The sequence below is a fragment of the Epinephelus lanceolatus genome, chromosome 21 (genome assembly GCF_041903045.1).
Source record: "Epinephelus lanceolatus isolate andai-2023 chromosome 21, ASM4190304v1, whole genome shotgun sequence".
In the NCBI taxonomy this organism is placed as follows: domain Eukaryota; kingdom Metazoa; phylum Chordata; class Actinopteri; order Perciformes; family Serranidae; genus Epinephelus; species Epinephelus lanceolatus.
In genome coordinates, this window is record NC_135754.1 from 24173751 (window position 1) to 24198493 (window position 24743).

Sequence of the window (24743 nt, forward strand, 5' to 3'; positions counted from 1 at the left end):
CATACTAATGTAAAGTCACATACTCAACATTAAGTTAGTGGGTTAGGTTTAGGCAAGTAAAGTTGCGTAGGTTAGGTTTAGGAAAAGAGACATGGTGATGGCGTACCTTAAAATAACTTAGAGTTTACTTGGTGTCACACAGGACACAAACACAGGTTTCCTGGGGAACAGTCCTGTGTTTGCACCCATCCACCATCCCAACCTGCCTTGTTACACGGACTATCACGCTTCATACTACATGCTTCTTTACTTCCATCAGCGCATTGGTCACGTGATCGCAGCTTTACGGATTACATGGCTTTTACATGAATTACTGGCTCGTGATTACATAGGTTATATGCAAATTCTGGGGTGTTACTCTTTGTAGGTACACATACAAACAGTGCATGAGAACAGCCTGCAAACATCAATACTTCATCAGAGGCTACAAACAGGCATATCAGCAGAACTAATACACTGGGGCTATTTCATCCATTCACTGCCACTGCTAAAGCATAAAGTTGCTGAGTGCGATGTTACTGTATTCTTGACAAGGTCCAATATTAGTCTATATATAATAGATGTGACATACTGCTCATTTTGTTTCCCGTAGATTGTGTGTGCATGGAGATGGAAAGCTTTTACACACACACACATAAAAAAAACAACATGTACAGTATGGAGCCATGAAATAGAAAATAAGTGACGCAAGATTGAATTCAAATTGACTTGACATTCCTTGCTTTCCTCAGACTGACAAGTAAGCACATTAAATCAGTGATGCTGTATGTATTATACATAGGCCGTGTTTTGACATCCATCACTTTGTGCTGACTAAGGCGAATGTGAGGTCATACATGTATTAGAAAAATAATGAAATTGGCAGGATATTTTCTCCCTCCCTCCTCGGGTCAAAAGGTTTCTAAAAGCATTTCTCTCAATGCCAAAGAATGACCATTATTGAAGGCCGTCTCACGCTGAGTGCTTCAGTGTAACATGCAGTATTCATAAATTATAAACATATTAGTTTTCCAAAGTAGGCTTGTATACTAGGAAGAAAAAATGTGTGAGCCAGGTAAGGCTTTTGTGCCAACGCTGTGCTTGTTGCCACCAATTAGTCTTGTGAAGAAACCAGTTGTTACAGTAACCTGAGGAATAGTCAGTTGGGTTTACTGTCAAACGCAGTGACACCAGGTCAGCCAGGCAGCACCCAGTGAGCGATATTCTCTGTGCCAGGGCCCTGTCCCTTCCAGGCGGAGCAGTGAACTATGATAGGGTGCTCCTTACCTTGGGAATTAGCCTGCAAGACCCCGATGCTGTCGTCAAACAGCATGGATTTGATGTTGAGTGACGCCAAGATGCATTCTTTGTCCTGCAGTGATGCGTCGTCAATATTGTTCTGATTGGCTGACAGAATGACACACATGTCGCAGAGGTTGATGTTGACAGCCCTCAGATCCGCCCGACTCAACGGTGTGCCCTTTGAGAGGGAGTGAAGGAGAGAATTTGTTATCTCACCTATGTGACACCAAGAGGTAAATGAAAACTTGGCAACTTTCAAATTACTGTTTTCTCCCTTGAGCTTTATGTCAACCGTGTCTCCTAAAAAACACTTTTTATACACTACTAAATCACTTAATTATGTTTTGGAGGAAACTTAATTGATATTTAAAGTGTTTTCCAATCCAGATGCTGAATAGTCACAGAGTCACGGTTGTGGTGGATGATTTTTCACATCCTGCGTCCCACATGTTTAGGTGACTGAAACAGCTGGTTGAAGTTATACTATAGAGGATTTCCCTAAAAAGCAGTGTATTGACTTATATAAAGTAATCCCTCTCAATCATCACTTACGACCCACTACAAGCGTGTGGTGGTGTATCTATCTGCAGAGACTCTGCCCTCTGCCTGTATTTTAGTATTTTGCTGTGGTTGGGATGTTTCTGGGAACCGCACGCAGGTGATGTAGCAGCAAAGCTAGGACTTTAACTTATGCTGCCGATACTGTTTACAAACAGAAGTCGACAATTCATGAAGTGTATATCTTTAAGGAAAGATCATGGTTTTCATCAAATACTGAAGTTGTCCTGTCTTGTGCTTCAAGTCAGCTTTGACTTGGGGGAAAAAAAAAAAAAAAAGCCAAAACCATAATCTTTTCCTACTTAAACAGAATCCTTTAAGTTGCTTTTAAAGCATAATCACAACATGCCTTAGTTTCCAGGAGCGAATATTTTAAAGACCCACTCTAGTAAAAATTAAGTTTTTAACCTTGTTCACATGTCCATATGGAGTGTTTTTTATTTGCTTCAAGACATATCACAGGGCTGAGCAAGGTATCGATAATGAATCTATATTGTGATATGAGATTAGATATTGTCTTTGATTTTGGACATGGTTGTGTCTTAAGTTGTCTTTTTCTGTTTTTAAAGGATGCATTACAGTAAAGTGATGCAATTTGAACCTACCAGACTGTACTAGCCGTTTTATTATTTGCCTTTACCCACTGAGCCATTACATCCACATTACTGATGACTATTTATCAAAAATACTTTGTGAAAGCATCAACAGTCAATCCTACAATTTTGTTGCATTATCAATAGTGAGGTATTTGGTCAAAAATATTATGATTGGATTTTCAGGGGCAACTGTTTAACGGCATGGTTGTGGATGTTAGCTGCTGCTGCTGCTGCTGCTGCTGCTGCTGCGCTGGGTAGCTCGTGCTTACTGGGCAGAAACTGAATTGACCATTCGCCAGGAGGATAGTGGCTCTGGAGATGGTGTTAACAGAAAGTCTGAGATGTTTCCATACCAAGTTATTTCAGTCAATACCTTAAAAGGTATCGAGTTTCGATACCCAGCCCTGCATCTAAGCTATTTAGAAAAAAAAAAATTCTATTTTCTATGTAATTTTACTGAACAGCTTTAAGATTTTAGGGGGTCAATCAATGTGAATGGGATAAAAAAAACAGAATAAAATACATTTTGCTTTTAACATTTTGACTGGATGATGGCTCTAGAGGAAAAGTTAAGGGATCACTGGAATAATTATAATTCATCTTGATGGGGACATCAATGTGCGGATCAAATTTTCTATCAAATCATCCAACAGCTGCTGAAATATTTTACTGAAAAACACAAATGTCAACATCATGGTGTCGCTACAGGAAAAGTCAGGGGATCGCCAAAGTCATCAAGATACAGTGTTTGGATAACATAAACGTCTGTACAAAATATCACGGCAATCCATGAAATTTCAGTCTGGGCCAAAGCTTTAAGTCTGCTACAGAACATATTTACCAAAGCAAATTAGCTGCATATGAAAGTCATTTTTAGGAGACGGGATTGTTAATTTTGTCGTACCGGTTACAGTAGATGAATATATGAAATATATGGTTATTTTGTTGTACTCACAGGTAAAATGGAGACCTTTGGGAAATTGTGGAGAGTCTCCCACTCCCGCTTCAGATACTCAAGTGAGCCGACAAACACAATGTGCTTTAGCTCATGGTAGTGAAAGTTGCTCGCTCTCAGAGGCATGACGAAGTTTCGGAGTCCGATCAATGCTGATTTCACATCTCCAAATATGCACACGACCACGTGACCACTCAGAACAGTCATGGCTGCCTCGCTCCGGGTCTGAGGGAGGGAGGGAGGGGGAGAGGGGGAGAGAGAGAGAGAGAGAGAGAGAGAGAGAGAGAACAAACAAAGGTTAAAATAAATAAATAAAAAGCTTTATGACATAAATGTGGCACAAACTGCCTTCTCTAGCAAATGTACTGCTTTCTCTTCTTTCAGTTACCTACTCACCCAGTAAAATATATCATGCAGTTCATGACTGCAATAGACTATGAAGGTAATTTGAAAAATGGCATGTGTATTAGTACAAGAAACGTTCTATGTACATGGACCCCATATAGCAAATGACATGTCAAACACCTCATTACAGAGTGTTTAAGTGCCCTGTCAACCTCTGATGGTGCTTTGTGACATGACACATCTGTCACCGGGGAGAAAGAGTGTCAGGGACAAATGACGTGTGCTGAGTAAAAGAGCAGAACCCACCAAGATGACCTTCTCGATGTCTTTGGACGGGCACCAGTGAAACATCCCCGTGGAGTCGTATTTCTTTACGTTCTCGTCCATGCTCTCAATCTGCTCGTTCCCCGGGATGAGGAGTGGGTCGTGTCTAATCAAACAAAAAGACGAGAGGGAGGGAATGAAAGAACATCATCAGACACTGTAAATGTGGATTAAATTAACTTGTTATTGGCATTTGACTAATAAATCTAAATTATAACATGATTAACCTGAGACTATAAATCACAGGCAGACAAAAATAATATTTTTAATATAGCACATTTCAAAACAAATTAAGGTGTATAAATCAAGATTTAAAAAATATCAAGATTACAAGTGATGATAGTAAAATCGGTCAATTAAAAGTGCAAAAATGAAAAGAAATAAATTGAAGTAAAGAAATTAAAATGACACTGACTAATAGTAAGAATCAAATTTTACTTTCTAAATTGTCACAAACATTCATCAGCAGACCATCAGAAAATGTAGGGCTCTCAAGACAAAGCCAAAAAAAAGGTAGCTTCATCCTTTTTTCCCCTCTTTGCTCATTCCTGTCAGAGGCCATCTGCACAAATGCCAACAAAACTGCCATGTCATCAAGCAGAGTGACATCAGCAGCGGCAGCCAGGCGGAAGGAGATGGCAGCAACACGCTGCGTTGACTGGCATGAGCACGGAGATGCAATTACGCCCCCTTACTGCATACAGCTTTTGACGTAGTGTGCTGCGTGGTAAAAGCTTTAACAGACCAGACTTTAAATATTTCAGCATATTTGCCCACTCATATTTGCTGTTCGAAGTGAAGGGTATTAATGTTTAAACAGAGCATCAGAACTACATAAACTAATTTCACCGAGCGCAGCAGTGAGCCTCATCCTACCAAACACTGACCACTAAAGTGGTCACCCGACATGAGTCCCTCCTGTTGCACCGTGCCTGTTCTGGTCAGAGTGATATGAGCTTTTGACAGAGTTTCTAAAGGGAAGGTTGTAAGATACTCTCGTGTTCATCTCTCCTCTCTCTCAAGAACCCGACACAAAAAAAACAAAAAACAAAAACAACATAGTGTATTTGAAAAACAAAAATCACCAGGTATTAAGTTATTGCCTTAAAGGAACAGTTCACCCCCAATTAAAAAAATGTATTTTTTCTTTTACCTGTAGTGCTGTTTATCAGTCTAGATTGTTTTAGTGTGAGGTGCCAAGTGTTGCAGATATCAGCCGTAGAGATGTCTGCCTTCTGTCCAACATAATGGAACTACATGGCACTCAGTTTGTGGTGCTTAAAGCACCTAAAAATCAATCCAATTTAAAAACTCAACAGTAATGTCTCTTTTCAGAAATGATGACCCTTTTTACTCAAGATAATCCACAGACCTTGTTGTGAGCAGTTTCATGTAGGAACCGTTTTCTTTCTACCAAACTACACCAGCCGCCTGTATCAGTGCTCAAGAGGATGCATGCATCTACTGCTCGCTCACCTAGCACCACTGAGCTAGCTAACAGCAAAGCTATTCAATGAACGCTGGGACACGCTCTTTGACCCCACGGGAGCTATGGACTATAACATGCATGCAATGTAACTGGAGTTGCGATGTTTAAGGGTTACTGCAGACAGCGTTAGAAACAAAATGACAGAAGGCCTGACAGAAATTTTTGGGTACACTCGGATGGTTGGCGGCTGATTTACCATTGAGCGTTTTCACGTAGTAAGCATTTATTTATGGTCTTTTACAAAGAACTTTTTCAATAATTGCAGAATTGTAATTTTTGCCCGTTACACCCTCAGCATAACGAATCAAACATGCACATGTTCTATGAAAGCGCGCCACCTATTGAGTCTTTCAGTAAGTGCAGACCTGATTTCTCTGCACGTGTTGTACCACAATGACATGACATGTTAGGATGCTGTGACTCCTCCTCTTTTTAACCTCACTGGCTAACAACAGCTCAGCTGAGGAGGACGCCATTAATGTTTACATCTCACACTGTCACGAGCACGAGCCTCTTGTTCATTAGTAGATGCATGCTTTTAATTTCAATTTTGTAATTACAGTTTGCTTGGAATCATTAATTTGGAAAACATAATTGTGCAAAAACATAAAATACGATCACTTCATCACAACATGATTACACCAGAAGTTGATATTCCTGTATTATTATTTCCAATTCACCTCCACCTAACCAGCCGATGTAGTCGAACACCAGGCCGTGTGCTCCCCAACACAATTCCCTCTGCACTAAATTGACTGTCAGATTCAGATCACAGTCGAAGATGTTATTGTCTGAAACTCAGACAGAAGCCTTCTGTCTTTGTCCGAAACCTTTTAAATACTTCAGGTCTTCTCTCCTTAAGAAGAGCATCTCTTTAATCCATGCGAGTACCTTAAAAGAATGCTGCTCTAAGTAACATGTTAAGTATGCATGAAAGTGTCAGCTGAAACTACCATCCCTCAGGCTCCAGCAGACTGAAGCCAAAAAAGCCCGCCTTGGGCTTATATACCCCTAGGCAAGTCCTGGATGTCCTCTCAAGAATGGAAGTGTAGATGGAGAAGGAAACGCTGCTTTCTACCTCTCAGAATCACATCTGTCAAAGCATTTTAATTGAAAGGACACAAAGTGTGCACAATAAATTCTGTGGGTGAAGCTTTGTAAAATTCTATAAAATGTAAGGGTAAAAACTGGAGCAGGAGAAATGTCACCATGTTTCTTTCTATCAATGTTGCTGAAAGATTACAGTTACTTTAAATATTGTTTCAAGTGTTAGTTTATGATTCATTGTCCATAAAATGTTAAACATTTGTGAGAATAACCCATAAAAATTTCTCAGAGCTCAAGGTGGCATCTTCATAATGCTGTCCCAAACCCAAACATTCAATTTAGAGAGATATAAAACTGAAAAAAGCAGTTTGATAAATGACGTTGTTGTTAATACATCTTCAATAAATCAACAAATCAATAAACTAAGCACTATTTATTATGTTCTATAACTCCCACTGTGCACTACATCATCTGCTTCTGCCAGAGTCTGAAATGCAAGTTCTAATAAGAGTGAAAGCATTTAGTGGTTTTACACCCGGGCTAAATATTTCATCAGAAGTCGAATGTTTCACCACTCACTCAGTGGAGCCGCTGTCACTTCAGTTTGTCCTTGTGGAAGATGACTGGTGAGGCAGAGCTCTGCCAGGATAGCTATCGCTCACTGTCAGCCGTGATGGCCTGTCACTATCCTGCACTGCCAATTGCCTCAGCCATCCTGTAGCAGACATGACGTGTATGTCACGGCACGGTCCGATGTGACCGAACGCATTGTGACATCCCACAATTAGATGTGTCTTATGACCCATCAAGGAGCCTGTGGAAATGGAGTTAATTTCAGTGAGGTCGTCATTGCTAAGTTCCAGACAGGACGTGTTAGTTTGCTGATACATCTAGAAACTGGAGACAGTTCTGCTTCCACAGATGATCGCTTCCTTCCTTTGTGCACTCTCTTTTCATTACACAGAGCAGAGGCGTCTGCGAGTGTCTTTTCCGCACTTCTAAACATCCAAAATGATCAGCAGCATAATTCACGACTTTAGTGGTAAGATGACACGTTTGACAAGACTTCACACGTCATGACCGCAAAACATAAAGCCAGGTGTCTTCTGGAGGAGCGTAATGACAGCTCACAGAGACACAAAGTAGAAGCTAAACATGCATATTATGTAAATTTTCTATTTCGGCATCGCTACACTACTAGCTGACTGTGTACAAGCAGTGAGGGCAGGCAAAGTCTTTGAAAATCCTCCCCATCATGCAAACTGACAAAGGCTTGCTCTTCAAAACCCACAGCCAATCTGTTGATCATTACTTATTTACAAAGGCCTTGAGACCGCAGGTCCTGTAAAAACACATTTAATACAGTATACACCCAGATGTTTTTTTCTCGGCTTGTTGCAATGAAGTATCCCTTAGGCTACTGCAGTGAATCCCTCTCCAGCGTGGAGGCAGCAGACGAGATGAAATAACACATCCACCTGTACCGTGTGGTGTATTAACATGGCAAGTAGATGGATTGGTTTGGTGGGCTGATATTTAGCTGATGGCTATAGCTTTAGAAAAGCCTGGTTTTGTTACCCAAGAGGCTGGAAATCACCTGGAGCGATTCAACTTTGACACCACTTTGAACCAAATCAAACAATCAAACAAGGGCAAACGCCCACCTGAAAAAAACAGAGGCCATGGATCAAAAGGAGAATGCTAAATTATGCATATAAAAACACTCCTTTTATATATAACACCAAGTCACTTTTATAATGACTGTACTATGTTATGATCTCATAATGTTAAACAATACAGACATTTGTGGATTTAATTTCTGAATGTCAAATGAACAGGAGCCATATTAGCAACGGGAACATAAAGTCATCTGTCAGTTTTAATTCAGTTTCATCTGTACAATTCCACTTTGTATACGTCAGGCTGCAGGACTTCCCTGTTGCCTTGCTTCCTTGTAACATGGCACTTAATGACAATGACTATTACTATTATCATCCTGTAATGGCTTCTTGTTGAATAACAGTGTTATCTCCAGTCAAAATCAATAAGCGCCGATTTAATTTCACGGGACAAGATAAAAGCAAGGTAGCATTTGAATTCGCCTTTCATTGTGATGATACATATCATCTGTGGCCTTACGTGCTGAAAAGAGCTCAGAGGGATCCAACAATAGATGAATAGCCTTGGGCTATCTATCCTTTAGAGCCCCTCTGACTGGCTGGCGTTGTCATTAGTGCCAGGCCTGTTTAAGAGCTGTAGTCTGTGGGTGTCACATGAAGCCTTGTGGCATAGAGCCCTTCTGCAGGTCTGACATCTCTGCTATTACATAAGCATTTTCTTTACGATGTTTTCTATAATATTTACCGTTGAAATTTGAGTTTAAAACATCAGAAGACGTTGGCAGGTATTTGGTTTTTACACACAAAAAAGCACCCTTAAAGCTGCTGATGTCAATATTTTTGGATAAACAGTAAATCAAATGACTATAGATGTTTTTACACAGAGATCCTGCAATTCTGCCGCAACAAAGACCCTTCATTACGCCTGCTTTGCATTTTTACACAGAACCAAACAACGCCGGCGACATGCTGCCCCAGTGTGTGATTTTAAATGTCCTGGAAACAAAAGAGGCAAAGAGGCGTGATGTAGAACACAACAGCCTCAGCCTCTAGTTTGACATATAAGTGTTGGGCAGCGCTTTCTAAACAATAACAATGGCATGACATGGCAAAAACATAATTTCCAGTCCTTGTTAAATAGCAGCTGATCTTGTCCTCTGCTTGGAGGGTAAGAAGCTGCCAGACCTCACCGTCTCACCAATTTGCAGACATTTTCGGTTGATGTTCAACTTCAAGTTAGCTGCTAACTGCTGCTAGCTGTCTGTTAAATCTCCCATTGGTGGGAAACATAACACATGGTCAAAATGTCACACCTGTCCTGACCTGCCAGCTCACTTTTTTTAATACAGATTTGGCACTTTTACTACCTCTGCTGCTAACTTAAAGAACGATTGTACCTTTTATACAGAACAGCAAATAACAGCACAACATTCCCGCCGTCATTGTTTTGTTTTTGTAAGTACTATAACTTCACTGTTTTGGTTCACACTCACTGCTCACATCAACCTCATTTCCCGCCACAGCAGGCAGCGGTTACCAGAAAAAAATAGTCTAAAACAAAAAACCACTGTAGGCTATTCGCACAGCACCAAACAGCAGACAGCCAACAACAGCAACTAGCCCATCTTGAAACCCATCAGCTAAAAGCTCTGGGGCAACAGCCAGTATTTCGGTAGATATGGTGTAGCAAGCGGATGTAGCAAGTCTTTTTCTTCCATGTGCAGCGAAATCGAAGTCAGACGATAGCCAATGCGTTCCAACTTTTTTGCTTTCCACACAGACTGTTTACCTGCAAGTAACCAAAGCCTGATCAATACTACTCGGACTACAAACCGAAACCAGAACGCTTCCAGTACCGAAATCGTGTACTGTTGCCTACAGATTCTGCACACATAGGCAGATATCTGCTGTAGAGATTAGCGACTAGCTTGTAAACATCATGGAGCATTTTGCAGCCAATAAAGAGCCAAATATTTTTTCTCAGAAGTTTGTGGAGACCAAAGCTAGAGCTAAAAGGAGAGTGAATATTGGACTCATATTCACTGAGGGAACAGAAACACAACTCACAACACAACATATGCTAATGTTGCTTCTTGTTTGGTGAATGTAGGTTTATATAACCAACTGTTTGTCCCACAAAACACATTTCACCATAACAACTTTAGAAAATAAACATATCAGGGTTGTGTAAATCTGGTTATTGGAGAATTTTAATGAAATGTACTGAGTTTTATATTTTCCAGTTGAAGATTAGGAAAAATAAATGTATGGTAACAACACAAAGAAAGACAAAGCAGTAACGCCATTGTTGTCCTACCTCATTATCTTGGGTGAAGAGTTTGGAGAATTTCTCATGCCTCCGTTACGTTGCTTTTTTTTAGGCGACAACGCAGACTGTTGGTCCTCTTCAACTGCAACAAAAGGCACTAGTAAGAGCAAGGGAATAATCAGAAGACAAGCAAAAATCCAAAACTCAGTGACAACAACAAAAATAGAACAACACAGCACAACTTGAGGTCAGTGAATTCAAAGAGATAAAACGGTTACAGAGACACAGAGTGGAAAGAGAGGTTGGGTGAACAAGATGGAGTGGACAGGACACTTTAACTCGTGTGCGACAGAAAACAGTCCAATGTTTGCGTGATGACGACAGCACACACGTTAGCACATCGTTGCATGGTTGTGTATGAAGATGCAAACATGCAATAGTGCCATCATCAACCATCATGCCAACTGCTAAATCTGTGAGGTTTTATTCACCACGCACTTATCTAGAGAACTGCAGTAATCCAGATAATGTAGGACCACAATTACCTCAGTGGATACTTTAATGTCTCAGTACCTTGTTAGTACAAATTTCCTCAGTTCTAGACTTGGATAGCTCTTCTTTCCGCCATGCTAATAATTTACATTCTCATTTAATTAAGGTAATACCCCATGAACATCATGCATCCAACACTATAAATAAAAGGTACTTATGTGCCAATACTGAATCCAGTCTGGATTGCTGGTCTTTCTTCATCTTGGGAGTGACGCCCTTGGCTCATATAATTATGTTGGTCCTCGTGCCAGAGTGATTTATGTACAGCTGAGATGCCCCTCGGACATTGTCTCTACCGCTACACAAAACTGCACTGAGCTCTTCACAGGGAACGAATTACAAGTTTCACCCTGGAGTAAAGTAATCAGGCAAATATTTTCACAAGCTGAAGAACACAGCTCTGCTCTGTGGCAGGCGCTGGTAAAATAAACACGAGCAGCAAGAAAAGTGTTTTGGCTAATCGCGTTTTAACAGCCATCGTTAATAATAGTGGGAATAGCTTGGAAAATATGTTGACTAATGACGGTTTAACAACGGAGAAATTAAAAGCGATTTCATCTAAATGGAGATCATGCTCCTCTGCAGATGAACACGGGATTTCAGGCCCTGCTACAATGTCTGAGAGTGACACTGTAATGGAAAATGTAGAGTTACGGGGGGCTTCCAGTGGAGAGGGATGCTCCAACACACTGGCCCTTCACATCTTGCTTGGCCTGTTCAATATTTAATGTTTCACAGCTGACAGCTGCACACACTGGGTCATTAGTAAGGAATGCTACACATGCAACCACTCCAGCCTGGCAAGCACATGCTTTGGTTGTGCTGTTGTTGAGTTCAGGCCTGCCAAACACGCTGGGGGAGGGGAGGGGGGCTTACAGTGCCTGTGACTGAGCGTGGCATTATTGGAGTGACTGGGGTGGTATCTGTATTTCACTGGAAGGCTGCGTGCCCGCTGGAGCCGGCTTGCCTCTTCTGCCACCCCTGGTAGTTGGCCCACCTGGCCCAGGTCCCCGGAGCCCATGAAGCTCAGTCTCAGAGCGGAGGGCTCAGCGGGGGGCAGCAGGCTTCCCTTGCGGTTGTTTACCAGAGGGACCGACACAATTCTGCTACGGGGCCCCCTACAGACCTCGCTGGCTGAGTTGTGGTTCAGTTTAGCTGACTTGTACTGATAAGGCGGTGACTGGGTTATGGGACCGTCGTTTACTGCTAAATGAAGAGGAATCAAAATCAGGATCTATAAAATGCAAAGTTAATGGAGTCTGTGTTTTTTTTTAAAGGGTCAGTTCAGCCAATTCACACAAAAACACATTTTCCCTCCTGACCTCTAGTGTTATCTACCCATGGCGATGGCTTTGGTTTTATGAGCACGATTTCTTCCTCCATCCAACTACGATGGAGGTGAATAAAATTTAGTTTGTGGTGCTGACAGCATTGAAACATTACATTTAAATAGTCCTCAGGCCTCACACAGGTTTCACTGGAGCTACTCTCTGCTAAAGTAATAGTTACTATGAAAACTGTTCACAGTATCTTCTGTAGATTATCCAGAGTGACAGTGAGCCTCTTTCATTAGTATGTGCATAAAAATGTTCTTACTCTGGACAGAAATAAGTGTGCAGGCAAAATTACTGTCAGAATCATGTCATGCACACACCGGCTAATTTTGTTCTGACCGCTCTACATATGTATCGTTCTAAGGTGAAAGGCATGTGTCTGATATTGCCATTAGCATACTACCACACCCCCACCTCTCTATATAAGCAAATACATTTGCCTGGAGGTGTATCATGGAGAAACTGGTGCTGTTGTCAGGCCAGGCCACTGCCTGGCAACAGCACCACTGAATTGTCTGGTGGCCGCAAACATCTTGGGTGGCCGCTTGGCAGAGATCTGAACTCAACTTAGTGCACTTTTGTAGTTCCACAGTGTGACTGCTTTAGTCAAATTTATGGCCATCATTACAGATGCCGTCATCACCACTGCAAATGTCTGATTTCAATCTTGTTGCGAGTAAAATTTCAGGGAACATGGTGCAAGTGGTACAAGTTAAAGGACTTTTTGTTTTTTTGTTTTTAAATCGAATAATAAATAACCACCCAAATGTTTCACTTTGTTTGTTTCCTTCGTGCCAATTATGTTTATTCCTTTGTCATGTTGTAGATTATATAGCAGCTGTATATTTTAACTATCACGGTAATTGATGAAGATGAAAGGCTGTCAATTTCATAGTTATTTAATAAATCTGGCCAATGTTTTAGTAAACTAACAGTTTTAAATATTGTCTGTTAGAACCTTTTTATGTACTTAATGCATTTAGTTAGAAGGTGTGTGGTAACATTTTCTAAGACAGCTGAGCCGCCATTTGTGCGTACGCATGGTCTGAGGCAGTTGTAAATTTGTTTCCAGAGTACGAACAAATTCAGGTGAAAAAATTTGTACACACAATATAAGATGATTTGAGGCCCAATTTTTTGCAAAGACATTAATTCTTTTAAAATCAGATTTTTGTTTTGATTTTATGAGCACCACAAACATAATTCAATTCAGTGCTGCTTGGAGACATAAATCTCAGGGGCAGATATTTCAAAACATGGATGCATAAATCTGAAACAATCTTCATAGCTAGACACCACAGGACACAGAATGCCTGCTTTGTGATTTGGGTGAATGAACCCTTTAATTCTTGGCATTAACCACGAGATAGGATTTGATTCAAGCTGACTTCAATAAGACCTGCAGTGTGTATGTTAATAAAACATCTTGTGACTCTTATCATAATTAAAGCATAATCACTGGTTTTTGGGGGTAATTCTTTCTGGCACAAGAATGCTAATAGCTGAATAATTAAAAAACCTCATTTTTATTAAACACCACTTAACCACTTGGTATAGCCACCAAATGAAATGTTGGATTTGACATTTGCTGTGATATTTATAATAAACATGAATTAATAAATATGCTTTCAGGTGTTCCAGTGATTGTTATGCCATAAGAACAAGGAGGTGACAGTGTGAATTAAACACCACTAGCTGCTGTTTGCAGTTCACGTCTGATGAGGGGGGGATGAATTCAGTATCCACTCGGCTATTTGAAAATGTGCGAGCTCCTCTGGTGTTATTACAGAGGTAAAACTGCTCAAGATAACATGATCAAACAGACACACAAAAAAGAAGCAGATAAAAAGTGTCCCCCTTACTCCAAAAAAAAAATGGCTCGGAGCAAAAACTGGAGAATAGAGATGATTATTTCAACAGTCAGCTGTCGAGCAGATTATCCTCCCTGCTCCAGACCTCCACTATTCATCTGCCCCATGTCAAACATGCACAGCACTTCTCCAAGACAACACATTGTGGCAGATCTGCTGCCTATCACAGATCCTGCTGAAGTGGACGACCCACATGATTCACACTCCTCGACTGGCTGGATAAGAACTGAGGAAACATCACACTAATTCTCATGTATTACAGTTTTCTCCTGCTGTCTGTTCTCTGAAAATAAATCTCCATTATAAACTCCTGCACACATTTACCTTAAATGTTTTAATGCTGTGTTTTTAGACGCACTCCGGGTTTATTCCCCCCCAACCCACAGTGAAGCAGCAGCACCATCTACTGCTGGGCTGTAACTGATACCCAACACAAACCACTCAGACACACTCGCCCAGTGCTTTGCATGTAAAATATACTGATGGATGATGATAGACCGGACAGAGCGATGAGCGATGTGTCTCGCTGAGCAAACAGCGAGACACAGCCGAGTTAGAGACAGTTCACGTGGTGAAATGAACGAGTGGAAGGGGGTTAGAGACAAATGACAAAACAGAGAGAGAATGGAAATCAAAACTTACTTGATTTGATATATCCATTATAGCTATTTTTAGCTGAGAAAAAAATGCAGAGACAGATGAGAGGTTACAGGGGAGAACAGGTTGTAATGAAAGCAAATTATAAATGACAGCTGAGGGCCGACAGATTTCTCTTGAAGGCACGTTTAATAAGCAGAGTGGTGCCTTGAAGACAACAGAGACAAAGCGATGAGAAATAAAACACGGGTCAGTTAGGAGAATGATTTTTCAGCAGTGTGGTCAGTGAGATTAAACTGTGGATCACTGTCAGTGTTTAGAGGCGGTCACCTGCTGGATGTGAACAGTCGTGTTTGAGGTGGGACAGTGAGCACTGGTGTGGTGATTTGCAAGTAAAAGAAGTCTAGATGTTGAGGTTAAATTTGGTTAAGAAAACAGACCTTTTTTACACTGAAATTAAGGGTATCTGTCAGGGATGCACCATGAAATTCAGGGCTGATATTTTTGTTTTAGTTTATTTTGTTTTTGTTTTTTGTCCCCCCTTTTTGTACCAGGGAAACAAAGAAATCTTCATTATGGAAAAATAACTTTAAGTCATTCAGTCCTTCGTTACAAATTCAATCATGCACGTTTTTAAAACAACTTTTTATGCAACCTGTGACATAAAAAACACCTTTGGAAAAACTGCTTCAAAAGTGTTTTTACTACATATAATATGCAATAATTCCCTCTCTAATATCTATTTAAAATCGCTGTAAAAACATCAACAGATTTCCTCTTCAAACAACTGCATGTATTCAAGTTTCTCACCAAAAGCTTATTTTTACAAAATGTCACTTGAACACATCATAATATAATAATTTACCTTTGCTCAATTCTCATTTTTACAGAACAGAGCTTGAACACATCTTAATGTAACTCAACTCAAGCTCCATGAGCTGTTAGTTTCCCGCCACCAGCTGCTAACAGCTAACGCTAGCTCTCCTCCTGCTATTTCAACACACATTCGCTGTTTGGGGGAAAAACAGGCTGCATCCCCTGACGTATCGATAGTGACTTTACTATAACCTTTTGTCACAAAGGCATCCCGAAGAAGATCTGTGTTCATCTCAAACATGTTTTCTGTTGTCTCTGGGATAACAGGATGTTGCTAGTCTCGAGCTCTGCCTTTTAGCCTGCACCAAATGAATGTGTCACAAAAGAAAACACTGGCCACTGCCATCGGTAAATGTCATCTCATACCTGAAACTGCAATGGCAGTCAACAAGGGGAATATTGGCTGACACCAATGTTTGGCCAAATCAGTGCATCTCTAGTATCTGCCGATTATTTTTTCAATAAATAATTAATCATTTGGTCTATAAAATGCCAGTAAAAACTACAAAATAATGCTTGTTACAATTTCCAAGAGCCCAAGTGGATGTTTAAATAGGCTGTTTGGTCCAATCAACGATTAAAACCCCTAAAACTATTGATTTACTTTTATAAAACGAAGCTGAAGCAACCACAAAAAAAAAAAAAAAAAAGGAAACCACTCGGGATTGTCTCGTATCTTTGCTTGAAAGCTAAAATCAATTATAAATAACTTTTGCAGATTCTGTTGATTGAGTTAGATTTGATTCAACTGTCATTTAAGCAGAATGAAAAGACTGTGTTTTAATGAGATGCAGATCCAAAGCACAGCACACATTAAAATATAGTTTAGCCTTAATGTCTGAAAGTGGAAACCAAATTTAACCTTGTTTTAACTGTCTAGATGTCTTTTGACATGAAAATCATCCATGTTTTCTACGCAGACCTGCTTTAACATTTAGCCAGGAGGTAAGCATGTAGCAAGACTTACAATATGTGACAATACTGCATGTGTTCTTGTCCATAAGTCTATAGTATTGTGTTTATTTTTTCTCCTCTTTCCCAAAAGCTGTTTCCCATTCCTCTGCACTGCCTGACACAACCTGCACGGATGCATGGAACTTTCTGTGAGTCACATTTTGGAGCCCTGAGTCCCATACATGCTCATTAGTACCTTATTTCAACCCCTTGCTTACAATAAAGGTCATGCATTGAGCTTAAGGCAGGACAGTGACAGCAATGTTCAAACAGGGACCTTGCTGGTCCTGGCATCTGTCGCCTGCAATCGGAGGGCGCGAGCAGAGTCACAGGACTAACAGGCTAGCATCTGTCCCACAACGAGAGAGGAGGAGAGGGGCGGGGGCACTCAGCTGCCTGGTGGTTAGGAACTGTCAGGCTGAGTTTCATGACAACCGGTAGCACTCCAAAAATGAAAATGCAAACATAATTTCCACGTCAGGCCGTATAAGGCCTCGCTCCGCGCGTCTCCCACACCATGTCGACAGCAACTCCAGAGCTCGGCTCGAGCCCAGCTAGCCGGGCGATGCTCACAGCACACAGCCCTGGAAGACATGTCGAGGGGTGGAAATGCCCAGAGACGTTCAAGTATACACAGAAACGGTCTTTGATCAAGAGACATTTACTAAGACTGCATGACAGTATGCAATGTTTTCCAGCAAATTGTATCAACGCTCTGCAAACTCAGACACATTCTTCATGCCTTCTGCGATACATCAGTACAATTTAACATGCCCCCTGGCTTTAAAGGGGAATCACACTTGAGTTAAGAATGTATATGCAGCTCAATTCAGCTCAGGCCGGTTCACTAAAATCCAATACGATCCAGCACCTTTCTACTGTCTTCTATTCCATTGTATTCTCATCTTATTGTACAATTCAATCAATATCATGAGACTAAGATCTCTCTGAAAACTACAAACTACAATCCAGAGCTCCTCTGTTTGCCCTGGTTTGTGTACTGCATATGTTTTGGAGATTTTCCCCTTAGTGGTTGTTCAAGCTTATGATCTTAATTTAATAAAACCAGTACATTAACCTCAATATGTACAGCTACCCTCAGAAAATCCCCTCAGGCACTCTCATGCACGCCTTTTATTTCTTTTTAATTAATTGTCGGTGGCGTTTATACATACGAATATCTCAAATCCTGTCCTGTTCACCCATTTTTGCAGGGTACAGCAGGGAAATATGTGGATTAAGTGAATGTTATTTGGGTTATTCTTAAAAAGATTAAGTTACCCTCTCCAGTGACATCATTCTAGCACTCCTACCAGAACAAATAACTTTGAGATATGCATGGGAATTCTCAACCATGATTCCCAAGTTCGAGTGTGCATCGAGAGATTTGTGGCGGGGATGCACAGCTGTACATTTTTCATGGCTTTTTATGTCTTGTAAATATGTTGGCGAGGTCACTGGAGGGGGAAGCACAGTCTTTCAGGGGAGAATTAGTTTTCACACTCTGCAAAAAAATTGTGACCGTTGAGTTAATTTAAACTACAGGTCAATTTGAATTCACATTCTCTGACAAAACACCAGCAAAACAGTACACTGGCATGCTTCACAACAGCTAAATGTCACCTCCAAAAGTAGCAACACAGGGGGAAGAACACGAGCTGACTGGAAATCATAAACACTAAAGCGACATCTATATCCATGACAGTGACGACACAGCTGCTAGAGCTAGACACAGACACGCTGCACGGTTAACACAGTGCATGTTACAGACACTGAAGAGTACATGTCATGGCGACAACTTACAGGCACGTAAAGTGGCCGAGCAATCATTAACAGAGACAGCAGAGAGTGGGATGTCGCGTTGAGGGGAGTCCATGTTACAACGCACATTAACCGGCATGCAAGAGCAGTCCCGCTCTGAGCGGCCGCAATCAAAACAACATGCCAGTCTCATTTTCTTGTAGGCGGGCGTCTTGGCTACAGTCACGGGTTCAGACGAGAGGAGAGGAAGAGCAGGTTAATGTAGAGGGTCGTTCTGGAGGAAGAGTGGACAAAGGCAAGACAGGGCACAGAGGAAGGCTGCTGCTGGGATGCACAAGATAAACTTTGTCTTGACAGCGTGCAAATGTCACATTAGGATTTTTTTCCACTCTTTGTGGTTTGTACAGTTTGGGTCATTTCTGGAGCTAGTTATGAAAATACCATGAGGTCCTGAAGTCATGTGGTTTTGGGGTAAGAATTGGACATGAGTGGGGATGAAGGGGGAAGAGCAGGTCATCAACAGCAGGAGAGACAGTTCCCACGAGTTCCCTCTTGACTTCCTGACGTCACCCCGACCCCTCACCTCACAGCCAAGTCTCCAGAATTAAATATTGGCATTGTATGTCTCTGCAAACCACAGATATGTTACCATTGTATGCTGCATACGTATGACGTAGTTCAGATAACATGTAAACAAGATGAGTCAAGCAATAGACTGCTGTTTAAGACCAACAAAAGCCGGTGTTTTTCAATGAGAGTTTGGGACATTTCAAGACATGTTTCTAGTGACGCAAGCGGGTGTTTTGTAACTCAAGTTCGGGATGTCTCTAGCCCTGTTTGTAGCCACAGATGTGATTGTTTGTTTAATAAGAGTTTGGGACATTTTCAGGCATGTTTGTTCTGACAGATAACGGTAATTTTAACTAGAGTTCAGGTCATTTCCAGCTGCGTTTATAGCAACAGAAGCACTAGTTATTTTTATTAGAGTTGGGACATTTCCAGCAGTGTTTATAGCTACAAAAATGGGTATTTGTAATAAGAGTTTGGACAATTTCCAGCCGCATTTATAGTGACAAAAGTGAGTGTTTTCTAATGAGAGTTAGAGACATTTTCTGCAATGTTTGTAGCAACCACACTGGGTAATTTAAGAAAAATCTTGATGATTCTTTCTAACCCTAATCAAGTGTTTTTTGTGCCTAAACCTAACTACACTTGAACCAAAGTGTTGTCACAACATAAAATTGAAATGTAAAGAGACAAAGTTTCAGCATATCTGGTACAGCATACATACAAATGTAACATATCTGGCAGTAACAGAAACATACAGTGGCAACACTTATTCTGGCAACTGGGTTAGAGCCAGCCCAACATGATGACTGGAGGCTTAGGTCCACTGTGTGCTGGGACATGGTTTGAGCAGGTGTTGTAAGTTTACAACTTATAACAAAATAATTGTACTGGCTTCTAGTTGAAACTAACAGAAATGTCTCCAACAAAAGGTCAAAATGAAGTGACAAGTGTTTCTGGACTTGAACAGATATTTAAGTGGACCCTAAATTCGCTTGACGTTCTCGAGTGGCACATATCCCCACGACATCTGTGCTATTTGTTCCCAAACATCCCTGACATCAGAGGTGCTGGGAGAGACTGTGCAGTCACCTCAGTGAATGATTATGTTCCTCATGTCTCATCCTGGTGAATTTCTAGCTCTGCTCTTCTTGCAGGGATGTTGTGTTTTTAAAAGGTCTGTGGGGACATCTGGTGGTGATGTTGAGTATTACTGCCTCAAGCAGGCATGGTTTAAATGTTAGTGCTCTGTTAAAAACACTCTGTAGATGCTGCAACAATTTTTTTTCCTCTAATAACAAAAGCATGGATGTGTATTTTAGGTATAACCTGCTCACATGTTCATCCCTGAAATACTAATATAAATTTTTAAGTTTGATCACGTTGACTAAATGTTTTCCTCGACCTGACAGCGATGTGCACATGACAACGAGGGAGGATCCAGGCAGCATCAACCATTGTACATGCAACATTTACAGTACATTTAAACAGGCTGCTTCAATCGGGGGTTGCAGGCTGTGTTTTCGGAGGAATGAATCCACATTACTCACAATATATCACTATAATTTTAAGGAAAGTGTGTCAAGTTCCCAAGCAGCAGGAAGAGAATACATCACATGTTAAGATTAGGTGCTAGTTGTAGACGTTAACACGAGACAAACTATATTAAGTACAAGTGAAAAGGCAACAAAGTGGCACATGGTGTATTTTAAAGTCTAGAAACACACGATCCATCCAGGTACCTGTGGTGTTAACAGTCTCTCTGAATGCCTGTTAACATCACAAAGTTATCAATGAACTGGAGCAGCGCAGACATCTATCATAAAAAAAGAAAACATAGCAAACATCCACACAGGCAAACAGACAAAATGCACATTTAGACTGTATTCACAGGTGGTTTGAGAGGAGTTAACTATAGCTGTGTATCTGAACAACAATACAAAACTAAATGGTACTTAAGGAATCAGTTCGCCCAAAATACACACACAAAAGCAGTTCTCAAATTAGAGAAACCTCTGCACAGAAAAACAAAACCACATGCAGGGATAACAAGATACAAAAGTGTAGTTTTACGAGGGAAACTTGGAGCGCGCCTGTTTGTTTGGCTGCAGAAAGAGATCAGGTAACCTCTCTTCATACCCAAGTTGCAAGAAAGTAAATAATTAATGTAAAGACTAATTGATTTGGACACGCTGGCTATGTAGGTCAGGTAAATACACCATCACACCACCAGACTGATGCTAACTCAGTGGGGTGAGGAATTGTTACTGAAGTCAAACAATGTTTTTACATGCAGTCACTTACATTTCTTGCATCCACATTTCTTTATCCTTTTAGGATCGGTGATGTCATCGTGGCAGGCTTTACAGTAAAACAGTGCCCTGTGGAAAAACAACAACAAGCATGCTGAAATGAAGTATTTACAACAAGTGTATCTCCACTGCATCGACAACAAGTAGTTTTAGTTTGAACAAAACTTGAAGTACAATATGAAGTGATAAAGAAAAACTGTTAAATGCCTTTTATCAGGAAAGAATCAGGTTGAGTAAAGATATTTAAAGCTGGAGTCTGGAACTTTTACATCGCCTCTCTGGCACTGAGAGTAACTACACAAAAACTGTCGACATGCTTTAGACTTCTAAATCTCAGCCCGAGCCCGATGGTTGGACTGGGCTCAGGACAAAAATGTGCACTGATTAGTCGCGTCAGATAAGGTTCGGGGCTGTGGGAGAAAAAACATCTTTTTCTTTCTGAAACTGAGCACTCCGCTTAATTTGTTTGATTTTTAAAATGCAAATCCAACATATAGATATTGCATATCGATTCATTGATAATTATTATCTCCCGTTTCTTCTGCCGTAGCCTGGTGGCTTTTGTCCAATAACCAACCTAGGGGGCGGGGGTTAAGGAGCTGTGAGTGTCACTGTCAATGAGGTCAGGGTGAAAAAAACATGAGAAGATGGAGGTGGTGTGGTGATCATTAAGTTGAAGTTAACCAAAGGTGAATATGAGGTGGTACCTCATGATGGGAAGTCAGGAGTATGGCTACATTTTCAATTGGTTGTCAACTTGGAAAATGACAGGGAGGCAGGGAGAGAAGGAGACGGAGCAGCCAGGCTCTGTGCTGGGCTCTCTGTCCTTCCTCCCACCCAGAGCATGGAGCTTCTCTGGTGGGGAAATACAGTGTGGAGTCGGTGATGAACCGACCTGATTCCTTTTCTGTTGGGACAGCCTGTGTGTCCCTGGCATTAGAAGCTGACGAGTGTTGGGGTGTCGGTGGCTTGGTGGGTGGAGCAGGCGCCCCATGTGCAGGGCTGTTGCCGTGGCGGCCTGGGGTCGACTCCGGCCTGTGACCCTTTGCTGCGTGTCCATACCTCTCTCTCTCTCTCCTCCCTTCATACTTAACTGTCCTATCTATAAAGGCAAAATGCCCAGAAAAATATCTTAAGAAAAAAAAAAAAAAAAAAAAAGAAGCTGACTAGTGTTTTTTGGGGGGGCAGGCTAGGGCTCAGTGCTGCAGTGTAGGTGCTGTGACATCACCCACTGGTTTATGGACTCCCATTTTGAAGCCTCGAGTTCAGCATTTTGGCCATTACCACTTTGGGTTTTTGAAGCCATGTGTGACCATATTTGGATGAGAGGGTGCCGCTGAGGAGGAGTGAGGGGTGGATCTGACTGAGGAATCTATCAGCAGACAGCCTGTCACTCAAAACAGCCCTGCCCTTAAATGTGTGTAACTTTGGGCCTTAATAAAATGTAAAAGTGTGAGTTACAAAAAAAAAACACCCCCTGTACAGTTGTTATGAGGTTGAAATTAGCTGTAGAGCCCAAAACCGTTATTTTGTACCAGGCTGTAAACATGTTTATTTCTGCTGTAAAGTTGGGTAGTAACACTGGTGTCTATGGAGATTGACTCATTCTTGGAGCCACCCTCAAGTGACCATGCAGGTAACTGCAAACCCTGTTGTCATCTCATCCTTCCTCTCAACGCTAATTGTCTTTTTTATCTAGAGTTTCCACTCCAAAAATGTTTCTCTGACACTTATTGGGATTTCCATCATAACCTCCACCATACCCCTAACTGTTGCTATGTTGCACGGTCTCTTTCCACACAAAAAAAAGCAGTGCCAAACAGAAAAAAGACAACAAAAATGAAACAAATCTCATGTACAATAAACACTGAATCCTTCCCCACTTTTCATTCTGGCTGTTTAACATGAAACACATCACGTCCAGTGAGCATGCCTGGGAAAGTCACCACAGACAGCCAACACAAAACTCCACTATACTAAGAAATTCAGAAAACCTTCTCTGGCGGCAAAAGACTTAATCAGAATTGTGTAAACTAATTTAGCAAGGGCTTAAATGTAACAGTAGTTTATTAATATGTAAAAGTCCTGAACTCCAGCTTTAATCGCTGATTCTCAAAAACAAGTCAGGTAAGTATTTTAGGGATTTGTTATTACATGAGGTGATAGTAGTGTGTCAAAAGTTGGGTGAGTAGTCTTGTAGAAGCTCATTACAAGTTTAAAAATGACAACTTACTAGCTAACAACAACCAGCTTGTATCATATTAAGATATCCAGCATATTGCACGAATTGCATGAAATTCACAGTGATTTTTGTTTTTAAAATATTTTACTCCTACATTTAATAATTCAACTGAAAGACGATGTAAAGATATACTGTATAACCTGATGGCTGATGCAACAGAGTAGAGAAAACAGCATGATGAAGTCGCTGTCAGAGTAGTTTTACTTTCAGACACCATTTAATCTCAGCTCCCATTCATTACCTCTTTACTTCTTTGGCATCGCTGGCGATGAAGAAGCCAAGTGTCCCCTCCTGCATTTTCACGTGGTTTCCAGGGTTTATCAGGGTGCTGCGAGGATTTATACACCAAAGATGTCACAGCGGAAAGTTATATATATATCACAGAATTTGCAAGGCTTTGCACTAATCACTGGCAGTGGCACATGTTGGCAGGATTAGTTTTCGCAACTCATTTGGCTCGATAGCCTCTGTTTATTAAATTAAGTTGATGAAAGCAGATAGCTGTGACACTTCAAACGATATAAAATGAGCAGTGCATTAGAGAAACCACTATAAAAAGCTTCAGCTGTGTTTAAAGAGGCCGACTGCCACCTTTCCCCACTCATTTGTCGGGATGTTATCAGGCACGCCTGTGATGTCTGAACAAACCAATTCAGACACCAATTTAGCACATTTTGTAAAGCGGCTTGTGTTTGCAGTCAAACAGAAAAGCTGACTCAAAGTAGCTTCATCACTGAAACCAAATACTGACACAGCAAACACACCTGCGCATTTAAGTTTTTGCATTCATGAATTTTAATAACTTCAACAATCCGCTGTGAGCACAACCACTTACCTGCACTCCCTTTGATCAGACTTGTACTCTATCGCTATCAGCAGCAGCTTTAGCTTCACATAGCAGAGTCTGCAAAGACAGTAACAAAATAATTAGACCTCATGCACGCTAAATATTTGTAGCTTTCTGTAAATCGTCTTAGCTCTCACTGCCACCTGTTTCTGCTAAGAGGTCTGATTTATATTTCTTGTGTACCGCACTTGTCGTCTTTTTGGAATCAACTTATCTTAAAGTCTTCAATTTAGAAATCCAGTTGAAAATATTATAATTGTAATTATAAATATGGTCATTCAAGGATTATGGAGAGAATTTAATGTGACGGTAGCCATAGAGTGGCAACGTTTGCTTTTTTTTTTTTT

General features: G+C 41.0%; 1 protein-coding gene across 18 annotated transcripts in view; it reads right to left on the reverse strand.

Annotated features, from left to right (window-relative positions):
- The window catches only part of LOC117247532 (calcium-activated potassium channel subunit alpha-1a), a 150108-nt gene that overhangs the window by 19208 nt on the left and 106157 nt on the right, over positions 1–24743 (reverse strand). For 5 of the 18 annotated variants that reach the window (XM_078163661.1, XM_078163660.1, XM_078163664.1 and 2 more), the window contains exons 16-24: positions 24385–24453; positions 23791–23877; positions 21300–21376; positions 18471–18644; positions 14883–14915; positions 10532–10640; positions 4042–4165; positions 3391–3615; positions 1267–1459 (exon numbers count right to left, since the gene is read on the reverse strand). In XM_078163661.1, coding sequence (XP_078019787.1) covers positions 1267–1459; positions 3391–3615; positions 4042–4165; positions 10532–10640; positions 14883–14915; positions 18471–18644; positions 21300–21376; positions 23791–23877; positions 24385–24453 — 1091 coding nt within the window. The remainder of the gene's footprint in view (positions 1–1266; positions 1460–3390; positions 3616–4041; positions 4166–10531; positions 10641–14882; positions 14916–18470; positions 18645–21299; positions 21377–23790; positions 23878–24384; positions 24454–24743) is intronic. The other 13 variants (XM_078163672.1, XM_078163676.1, XM_078163675.1 and 10 more) reach the window with 6 other exon arrangements.